This window comes from Urtica dioica, chromosome 9, assembly GCF_054948205.1.
Source record: "Urtica dioica subsp. dioica isolate 48M chromosome 9, U.dioica_male_clone48M_v1_H2, whole genome shotgun sequence".
NCBI classification, from domain to species: Eukaryota; Viridiplantae; Streptophyta; class Magnoliopsida; order Rosales; family Urticaceae; genus Urtica; species Urtica dioica.
Window position 1 is genome coordinate 13,137,026 of NC_142764.1, and position 11,105 is coordinate 13,148,130.

Sequence of the window (11,105 nt, forward strand, 5' to 3'; positions counted from 1 at the left end):
AGTTTATTCATTTTAGGCTTTTACCTACTCTTGTTTACTAGCAAGCAAATGCACAAACAAACAGGGTTATACCCTTGGTAAGTAGTTGACTTATGTCTCCTCACTTACCCGGAAATGTTTGACAGAAAGCTCGACGATTCCCGAAGATGTCCTGCTTCTCACGTTCCTCGAGACACTTGGCACTTGTCGAAACGTCGGAAGAACTAGCATCCGGAGTTGAACATCCGTTAGTTATTGGATTCGAGTTTACTTAAAGAGGATAGGGTTCGTTGTCGGGATTAGAGTTGGTTCGGAATTCGAGAATTTAATTTATTATTCCCTGGTTTTTCGGAAGTTTATTCAAGACTCACGTATTCTCGTATCGAGAATGATACGAAATAAAGTTCAACGAGTAATCATGAGTCTTAAATAAATCAAATAATCCGAAATTAAAATAACCGAGAATTCCAAACGAATAATTAAATTAAATTCATAAGCATTATTAAATAAATTATTTATTTAAATACTGAAGGTACATATCTAAGAGTATTTAAACGCTATAAGCGATTTAAAACTCACGAGTTAATCGAGCTTTATTTCGATAACTCTTTCACTTGATATCTTCAGAAACTGATCTTGTCGCTCTTGACTCGTCTGGTTCCCGTCCGTCCGTCAAGATCTGTAATTCAAACCTGGAACCCAACGACGAGTTAACATCTTAAATTCCAAACTCTTATCAGTTTCAAAATCCAAATCCCAATATCATGATTCAAAACCCGAACCCAAAACCAATTCAAGCGAACTCAACTCGAAACCAACTAACCGAAAACATCCTAACACGAAAAAGATCATAAAAACTCAAACGGAGGCTCAACAATATCATCACACGACAGTCTCAACACCTCACATGTCCCAGTATAGCTTACGGCAAAACACAGAACCAAACCAAACAACAACCATCAAACTTTCAAACCAAACTAACCACACGGCCAACGATATACTCAGCCAAAATAACCACTCAATCCAAACTTCCAGAGTCTCAAACTTATCATCACAGCCTCAACAAACCAACAACAAATCTGAAAACACATATTAAAGACTCACACGGCCAGGTTAACAAACTCAAAGAAAATTCGTCCAAAAATCAAGTAAAAATTCCAACAGCCATTGTGATCAAAACCCAAGCTTTAAACAAGTTCATAAACGTCTCAATATCATCAAACAACCTCCAGAAATCACAAAATCCCAACAATAATTTCCATGAACCCTAGAACCAAATTTTCGGCCAATTTCAAGCAAAACCAGGAAATCCGAAAACAGTCCTCAAATTCGAGTTATAATCATCAACAATTCTCAGATTACTCAAGAAAATCAAAACCCCCCAAATGAACCCAAGAACCCTTAATCTCAAAATCTTTTTCGGGTTTGATTTTCTTACCGAGATTCTCGTGAATTCGGACTCCTCGACGTGTTATCTCTTTTTCCCGGCGTCTCTTTCTCGGGCGGTGGTCACGGCGAGCTCGCAGCAGGGTTGCTCCGCTCGGTCGAGATGCGCGCGGTGGCTCGGCGTTGGGTGACGCGCGAAGAAGAGAAAGGAAGAAGAAGTGTGAGAGAGGATGGCGGTGATGATGAGGCTCGAAGGAGCTTAGAGAAGTGGCCGAGTTTTTTTTTTTTTTTTTTCTTGTCTGTAGATGGAGCTTCTTGCGCGCAGGTGAAGAGAAGAGAAGAAGAAAAGAAAAGAAGAAAGAAGGAAATAGAGAGAATGGTGAGGTGGCCGTGCAAGGGAGGGATGAGTGGAATAAGAAATCCACGTGGCAACCTCTCCTCGCGCCACACGTGCACAAGTGGCCCACCCACATTTTGACACGTCTCTCCCAAAACAACCCCCCTTTATCTTTCAAATTCGTCCTTCAAACGTTGCACATAAGTCCTTTTAAAATAAAATCTCACAATCCTGTCCTTAATTAATTAAAAATAATCTCGAAAAATAACCGAGAAAATTGTTATTATTTCCCGTTATCTTGAATATATTTAAGGGATCTCGGAATTTATTTTTACTCTCGAGATTTTTAAATCTCCGGGTATCTTTCGAATAATAATATTGAATTACTCGAATATTCTCATTCCGAAATTTCATCGACCTTAAACATTATTATTTTCCAAGATATTTAAAATTTAAGGACGTCTCACATGCAACAAGAATTTGAATAAAAACTCGTCCATTTTATTCAAATTCACAAGTCGAGCGTTTACAAAAGTTTATACATTACAGATGCGGTCCCCGGAGACGTGTTTAATGAAATAAAAGAGAGATTTCACTTTAAATTCCATAAAAAGTATCAAATTTCGTGACTGAAATATCATGAAAACGTACTGTTTCGTGACTTGAAGAGTTTTGTTTCATGACAGATAAGTCACGAAATAATGAAATGGGACAAATAAATGTATGTCAACAACATTTCACAATACAAGACACATTAGTTCCTCAATATCTTCTAGACTGTTAAATGAGTTGATTTGGAGGACTAACAACGCTAATACATGTGTTATCAATAAATCCCCACGTTAAGGTAAAGTTGGAGGGGAAAACGACATGCCAGACTACATGACAGTAAATCTCATTTACCTATGTTCATTTGTTTTAGACTACTTGACACTTTGTCCCATTAATTTGAAATGATAACATGGGACAAATAAATGTATGTCAACAACACTTCACAATACAAGACACATTAGTTCCTCAATATCTTCTAGGTAAGTAGAGCTTGACTAACTATGTACTTTTTCAAATTTTTTATTTTTATATTTATAACAAATATTGGCCATCTAAGACGTATTTAATAAAATAAAAGAGAGCTTTGTCATTAAATTCCATCAAAGTATCACATTTCGAGAATGGTATGTCACGAAGACGTACTGTTTCGTGACTTAAAGAGCTTTGTTTCGTGACAGATAAGTCACGAAATCCTTATTTTTCGTGACAAATAAGTCACGAAATCCCAATATTTTGTGACGTAGAAGTCACGAAATTCCTAATTTTCGTGACATAAAAGTCACGAATTTCCTTTTTTTCGTGACAAAGACGTAACGAATTCTCAGTCAATTACGTGAAACATGCTCTCTTTTGCTCTTTTGATCTCGTTTGTTCCTCATATACTTGCTTCTAGACTGTTAAATGAGTTGATTTGGAGGACTAACAACGCTAATACATGTGTTATCAATAAATCCCCACATTAAGGAGAAGTTGGAGGGGAAAACGACATGCCAGACGACATGACAGTAAATCTCTTTTACCTATGTTCATTTGTTTTAGACTACTTGACACTTTGTCCCATTAATTTGAAATGATGAAATTGGACAAATAAATGTATGTCAACAACACTTCACAATACAAGACACATTAGTTCCTCAATATCTTCTAGGTAAGTAGAGCTTGACTAACTATGTATTTTTTCAAATTTTTTATTTTTATATTTATAACAAATATTGGTCACCTAAAACGTATTTAATAAAATAAAAGAGAGATTTGCCATTAAATTCCATCAAAGTATCTCATTTCGTGACTGGTATGTTACGAAAACGTACTGTTTCGAGACTTAAAGAGCTTTGTTTCGTGGAAATTAAAGTATCCCATCAAAGTATCCCATTTTGTGCACTTTATTATTTTCATGGAAATTAAATCGAATTAATTTCATAAAAATAAAAAATGTGTCTATTTTATTAATTATTTATGTGTGTACTTTATTATTTTCATGAAAATTAACACAAAATTATTTTAAAAAATAAAAAATGTGTCCATTTTATTAATTATTTATTAAAAACTAATTTTATAAAAATAAAAAAATGTATCTATTTTATTAATTATTTATGTGCGTACTTTATTATTTTCAAATTTTCATTTTTATATTTATAATAACCATTGATCCTTTACACCATATTTAATGAAATAAACAAGAGTTTTATCATTAAATTCCATCAAATTGTCACGAAATTCTAATTTTTTCGTGACATAAAGGTCACGAATTCCCATTTTTCGTGATAAATACGCCACGAATTCTCAGAATTCTCAAAATTTCGTGATAAAAAAATGAGTCTATTTAATTAATTATTTATTGTACTTTATTATAACATATAAGGACAAATAATAGAGAGAGAGGGGATAGGTGAGAGTGGGGTCCATGAGACATTGATATTTACAAAAAGTAAATACATAAGGATATAATGGTAATTACATAAATGAAAAAAGTGTCAGAAGTCCTATTTGTGACCTTTTAAAAAAAAGTCAAAAAAAGTCATTTGCATTTTTTTTACTCCTGGAAAACTCCCAAAGAAAAACATTATTTAATTTATTAAAATTGTGATTAGCAAATTCAATATACATTAAGAATGAATTGTTGTATCCAAATTTCTTAAAATTATGGTAAGGGTTTATTTTCTAGTACGATATTACGTACTAGTTATAATTCAGAATAAAAAGTCAAAATCAAAACTAAATTGTAACATAATGTACTATAATGTAATTAGATTCAATGGATTTTAACATTTCTGGTTGGTTTCATCCCCCGAGTTAGAAATAAAAAAAGCATCTTCAATTGAAGAAAACGCAAAATTAAATTGGGAAAAGATAATTTAAAATGAAATGAAGATTTTTCCTTGTAGCCTTTTTGAAACGTGGTATTTAAGATCTAATCCACGTTTGGTAAATTTTGTAATCTAGTTATTTACTGAAATTTACGACTACGAAATATCGAATATACCCTTGTGTGGTTTAAATGAGTGAAAATAAAATAGTAGTCAACGTTTGAAATCTACTAATAAGAAAGTTAACAACATCATCAAAACTTAGTACACGTTTGAATTCAAATTTAAATATTTAAAAAGAAAATCATTAATGAATATAATATTAGAAACAAATTAAATATTGATTAAAATAAGTAACTTGTGAATCGCCAATAAATTTTTCGTTAATTTTTATTTATGCGTGTAATAAATAAACCAAAATAAATAGGCGAGATATTCAGCCGACTTTTAAACAAAAGATAAACATGTAAATTGTTAAATGACTAATAAAAATCACGTCATCAATTGTGGCTATGTTTGAAACTTAGCTGAAACGTTGGTTAGATTACAATTTTCACGTTTCAAGTGGCTTAGTCCATATAATTTTCCAATTAAACTGGTATAAAGAAATCACACATCGTTGGTGTATTGCCGCCAATAATGATGATCTCGCAATCATGGTTCTTTAGCTAGCTCACTTCACTTCAATTATAGCACATCCCTGTTTTTCTTCTCTTTCGGTTGTATCTAATCTCCTAAATCAGGATCCTATTTGTTTTTGTTTAGATTTAGAACACTCGTTAAAAGCCTAAAACATGTCTTACGAAGTTGACGCAATTATAATAATAAAAAAAAATTGAAAACTCAAAAATCAATTCTTACCATATTCACGGAAGATATGTACCGAAGATTTCCTAAATCATGGTTTCTTTTGATCATGTTGATCTTTCCATTCCGCACATAGTTGGAGCCGCAGCTGTACATAGTACGGCCATTTTCGGTTAAAATGCCAGAGATGTGTGATATCACTTGGTGTGAATTCATATCAAACAGTTAATAGTCGTTTCTAGGGCAAGATGTGTGATATCCTAACCTTTTCGACACACTTCAGTTGTCTGTGAACTTCTTTTGTGGAGATTTCCTGAGAGTAGGTTATCGTAAAGGAAACATAAGAAAAATATGAAAGGCCTTCTTTCCAGTAGCATCAAAGTTGTTTGCAGAATAAGGTAAGTCACCTGTGGCACAGCACAATCAGCTAACCGTGGCTCCCACCAGACTGAACTGAAACACTCCCACTCATCAGTTTGGACTTCAAAGAGAGGAGCCCTGTGAATGAAAAAATCAGACCATGTCATGCATCTTAATAGAATCTTGAGAGGATGTTGATTGTCTTTTAGAGTTGTAAAAAAAAAAAAAAAAAAACACTAGAATACCATTACAAATCCAACAAGTTATGGAAGGGCATTGGATCAGTCCATGACAAAACCAAACAAAGGGCTACTGTGATTAGCTTTGTCTAATATTTCATTCATTACACAATCCTCTCCTTGAACAAAGTATTAGGTTTGCTTACCTACGCCACTTTCCACAAATAGTCTCATTCTGGAGATCATTTTCCGAAGTATCTAGAATCGCTTGGCATTGAATCCAATTATTCAGAGTGCCCGATTCGGAAGTTTTGCATGGGTTGGACTCCTGCGAAAAAGAGAGCAGTCAGGTGTCAATAGTCACAAAAGGACTGAAGATGAAAATAGCATAGGTAAAAATCACTGATGAAAAACGAATAGCGTGTTTAATATCTTACATGAAAAGTAAGATATTCCGAAGGATCTAGTTTTGTAGGCTCTGCAATGCCACCATTACTGCAATAAAAAAAAATGGCAGACAAATTCAGGTTAGCAGTAAAATAAATCATACTGAGAGGTTGAGAGCATAAAATTTGACGTGCGATATGCATGATTACATTATAAAAATTCAGGTGATAAAACCAGTAAAAGGTATACGATGACAAGCCATCAAATAGAACTAGCTGGCAATAATAAGTTTAGTTTATAATTAACATTTGTATCCATCTAAAAATTGTTAGTTCGGGATGGAGTAATTTGGGATATCACATTAAAATATCAGAGAAAAGATATATTTTCAAAGCTGGGCATTACCATTAGGAGATTCACAAAACAATTACATGGGAGACCGTGTGCAAAACTCTAGAAGCCTAGGCTAAATAAAGGATTTTATGTACCTCAATTTCCAGGAACAAGACTACCATACGTGACAAGACTGAGATGATGAATATGCTCTTTTCTCATCTTCATTTAAAAACAAAATGTGGTGGTTTAGAAGAGAAGGCTATTTCGGGGAAGGATCGATGGTGGTCGAGGTAGGTATGTAGCTTGGTTGGTCTGTTGCAAACCAAAGGGCGACCCACTGGTTGGTAACTCCAGAATCGTGGCTAAATGCTTATGGAGGTTCCCCTCTCTAAAAGGAAGGTTTGCGGAAGAAAAGCACTTGGGTTGTATTTATGCAATGACAAAAGATAGGACTCGAGGGGCTCTACAAATAGCTCTTATTAAAGTTCATGGAAATCAATCAAATCAATGCGATAGATGTACTACGAAAATTTAGGATGGAAGGTCCGGAACAGCTCAATAGGATTTTTCTAAACAAGATTGTCTACATAGCTTGCTTCACACTACTTTGCAAGGAAGTTGGATCTCAAGCTCTCTAGGAGTCATCATTAAGCAAGGTTTTAAAAAGAGTGTGAGGCGTACGCACGAGGCGCTGAAAATACGCTAATGAGGCTTTACACCTCTCATAAAAAAAAAAAAAAAAAATAAAAAAAGTAAGGCTTACGCCTCGCTTGCCTAACTAAATTGCAGCCTTCGCTAAGGGGTACGTGGGGATCAAGAAACAAGAGTTTATTCGATGAAAATGATAGCTTCATAGTAGAAAATTTTCATTGTCTGAAACTAAACTATGACACAACTCTCTTGCTCTTGGCCATTGGCTTTAATTTATAGAGACTACCCTTATCGGTGTTGATAATGTATTGACCTGGTTTTTTTGTAAAACCTTACCAACACTTTTCTATTTACAATCTAAAACAAGTGTTCTTAACATCTTGTAGGTTTTTAGTATTTAATGTCTTGGCATTCGCTATTTTATCGCTTATATGTGTGTGTGTGTGTGTGTGTATATATATATATATATATATTATGTATTGAGTCGTGAGCTCTCTGTGTCTGAGGCGTTATGCCTCAGTACGTATGAGACGTTAAAAACAATACAAATATAATTTATATAGCAAAATATATTAATCGAGTAGATGGGCCCATTTAAACATAATTTTAACATTAAAAAAACACCCATTAATCCCCACAAAACATTTTTAGTGTACCACGCTTTCAACACCACCACGCCTTAAAACGACATCTCGGTCCAGCAAGGCATACGCCTCAATTTCCGAACCTGAAACGTACGTTATTGAGGCGTTTTATGGCTTCCACGCCTCAGTACGTACATTTTTTTACGTTTTTTAAAACCTTGTGTATGCATATATATATATATATATATATATATATATATATATATATATATATATATATATATAGTGTGTGTGTGTGTGTGTGTTTACCTAACAGTTGTGGTCTACCGATCAAACCGTTGGTACATTTCCAAAAGGTCATGGGTTCAAGTCTATCAACGTACCCACCTAGTAATTGCTAGTATTTCAGTCCCCCAAACTCTGTGGGGACATACAAGGGACCTAGGAACTAGCCCTAGTTTTAAAAAAAGGGAAAGATAGCCATATGGCATATTTAGACATCCTACGTTAAAATTAAAGCATAACTATCTAATAATTAAGAAAATAGCCCAAATTAAGCACACAGTTGCAAAACTAAGCAATATTATAATACAAAAGAAAAAATTTGACTTACTTTTCTATTGCACCGTGCCAGTCGGGAACTTCTGCTTGAAATGCTTTACCAATCCGAACATTGGTTGTATAAGGCTCATTCTTTCTCAACATCAGCCCTATGGCGTTTGTTTTACCTTTCGGTGAAAAACACTTATTTCCACTTAGTTCACTTTTTACAGTTGAAAATTTCCTTGCCACTTTACACCCTTTTCTCACACAAGTTTGACAAAACCATTCACCGGCTGGTACTATCTTTATTCGGGGCTTGTTACAGTTTAAATGAAAAGCTGCTTCACAATTATCGCAAATTAGTAGTTTGCTAGTAATTTCCGTGAGACTACAAATCTTGCAAGCCCGGAAACAAGTGTTACAATTGGAAATGGTATTCTCATCAGGCTCAAAACTCTTTGTGATGCAATCACTAGAGAGCATTCCATGCCTTCTAAGAATACCAATGCAAATTTCCTTTTCTGATAAATCTTCCATATTCTTCATAGTTGCGACATTAGAAGACGAGCAACCGCTAACTTCATCCAATTCTATAACTTGATCTATATACGACTTTGATGATGAGCAACTATCACTCGCATTATCTACCTTAAAATTTCTTAATGTGTTAACTACGGGTGTTCCATCAACTAGTCCCTTAGAACCTATTGATCCCTTGGGAGTAGAAAAGAGTGGTCGTTCTTTGACGGCCATGATTTCAGGCTCAATTGGAAGAGCTAAATGTTTTTCCTTTGGCGCGTTAGGCGCAACCATGAAAGTATTATAGGTAACTGAAGAAGAAGAGTCACTGTTTCTTGGTGATTTGTCGATTCCTTTAATTGGAGCGCCGGAGTTGGAGTTAGCATGTAGCTTCCTACGTTTGTAAACGAAATTCCCAAGAGAGCTTCTCGACATTGATTTAATGGTTGATTGTCGGGAAGATCTTTTTGCAGAATTTTGAGGATATGAAAGATCAATACTTTTTTTATCCTCCCCTTTCAATACAATTTTTATGCAGCCACCCCGTAACTTATCGTTTCCTCTAGGACACATCTGTCAAGTTTCATCAACACTTAATCATAAACAAAACCTTGAAGTAATTGAGTTCTATTGCTCTAAAATTACCTGAATTGATAATCTACCTTCAACTTTCGTAAAGCTTGGCAGATGCGATAAATCTACTGATATCTCACTTTCTGTAGAGATAGGAATAAATTTAAAACCTTGATGTCCAGTTGCTAAAATAAATGCAGCTACTAATGTCCTTCTATGGATGCAACAAATCCTTCTTTTCCGATGAAATCTATAACCAGGTCGGTTATTAGATAATAGCCACTATGATGAACCTGCCTATACAGAGAATTTGTTTTACCGTCAAAACATAGAACCGAACATACTGTCACGGAAGTCCCTAGTGGATATATAGATTCAACTCAATGTATGGTAATCACATCGAAGAATGTGATCTGACTTCCATATGATTAAGTTATTCATGATTCAAACGAATATAATTTTTATTTCTTTTGGCTCCAGTTGCTAAATCGAAGCTCAGAGAAAGCCAGAAGGCGTAATAAGAAATATTCACCTGAAGTAGTAAGAAGTTCCGCACAAGAAACCCTAATGGCAGAGACAGCGCGGCGACGCAAGAGACTCGCCGGTGGTTGTGGAGCTCTGCAAACCCTCCATGTCGAATTCATCGAATCAGTAATTTAATTATTCAAAAGTAAAAGACAATTGCGTCACTAAAACCATATAAGAGGAAGAAGCGAAACTCACCGCAAAACAATATTGTAGGTATGTTCTCCTCTTTATTCCTCTATCATTCCCTAGCTTAAACCTCTTCTTTGTTTATTGTTGGCAAATGTGTGTATACGTGTATATATATATATATACATATATATATACATATATATATATATATATATAATATACTAGGGTGTCAAAAGGGTGTGGCCGGGCCGGGCCGGGCGAGGACAGTCTCTTTTTCGTTCTTTGTCCTCTAAGGCCATCGGGCCGAGTCGGGCGTCGACCCAATACATGTTAGTGAAAACTATTTGGGTTATCTTGTTTTCAAAAAAATTTCTTATAATTGGGCTTCTTAGTCTTAGTTTGAGAATATTTTGTTTAATATGCACCTTTTTATTATGTTCTTACTTCAAATTTTTGCCATGCCTAAAAGAAAAAAAAAACAAACAAGTTTTTTTCAAATAACCAATAGCAATAAAGAGAAGATAATATTCGCCAAAACAAACAAAAAGTTTTCTATACTAGATAGTAAGTATAATCTCAATGACATTTGTGTCTCGATATATAGCCCGTGAGGTATACAAAGAATGATTTCAAACATGAAGAATTTAAGGTACTTTGCTCGTCCAATACGAGTTAGTTGTATAGTTTCTCCTAAAAGTTAAGCATTTGAAAGAAAAGTACAAAAAAAATATTAATACATATACAGAGTAGTTGTGTTTGTAAAAAAAAGTCTTCCAAAATATAGTCTTCACTCTCTCTCTCTCTCTCTCTCTCTCTCTCTCTCTCTCTCTCTCAATTTATCATCTCTTATATTTTTCTGTCTAGACTCTCGATTTCTAGAAGGAAAATAGGAGGTCCGGTTCAACCTCTTAGGGAAAATTCTCACGGCTATGCCTGTACGGCTGAACTT

The 11,105-nt window shown here is 34.6% G+C and overlaps 1 protein-coding gene and 1 long non-coding RNA gene across 7 annotated transcripts in view; both read right to left on the reverse strand.

Moving 5' to 3' along the window:
• LOC149385052 (RING/FYVE/PHD zinc finger superfamily protein) overlaps positions 1 to 10,297 on the reverse strand; it is a 39,706-nt gene extending 29,409 nt beyond the window's left edge. Inside the window, exons 1-10 of one of the 6 annotated variants that reach the window (XM_089627525.1) lie at positions 10,223 to 10,297; positions 10,032 to 10,117; positions 9,572 to 9,796; positions 8,478 to 9,499; positions 6,344 to 6,401; positions 6,113 to 6,234; positions 5,775 to 5,865; positions 5,633 to 5,680; positions 5,422 to 5,515; positions 5,006 to 5,307 (exon numbers count right to left, since the gene is read on the reverse strand). In XM_089627525.1, the coding sequence (XP_089483651.1) occupies positions 5,459 to 5,515; positions 5,633 to 5,680; positions 5,775 to 5,865; positions 6,113 to 6,234; positions 6,344 to 6,401; positions 8,478 to 9,499 (1,398 nt within the window). In that variant the 5' untranslated portion in view covers positions 9,572 to 9,796; positions 10,032 to 10,117; positions 10,223 to 10,297 and the 3' untranslated portion in view covers positions 5,006 to 5,307; positions 5,422 to 5,458. Of the gene's footprint in view, positions 1 to 5,005; positions 5,308 to 5,421; positions 5,516 to 5,632; positions 5,681 to 5,774; positions 5,866 to 6,112; positions 6,235 to 6,343; positions 6,402 to 8,477; positions 9,500 to 9,571; positions 9,797 to 10,031; positions 10,127 to 10,222 lie in introns of those variants that run through there. The other 5 variants (XM_089627528.1, XM_089627527.1, XM_089627526.1 and 2 more) reach the window with 5 other exon arrangements.
• LOC149385055 (uncharacterized) lies at positions 186 to 1,655 on the reverse strand. The gene is made up of 3 exons (XR_016301449.1): positions 1,418 to 1,655; positions 559 to 671; positions 186 to 203 (listed from the first exon to the last, which is right to left on the reverse strand). It is a non-coding gene; the product is annotated as an uncharacterized LOC149385055 (long non-coding RNA).
• Positions 10,298 to 11,105: the final 808 nt, after the last annotated feature.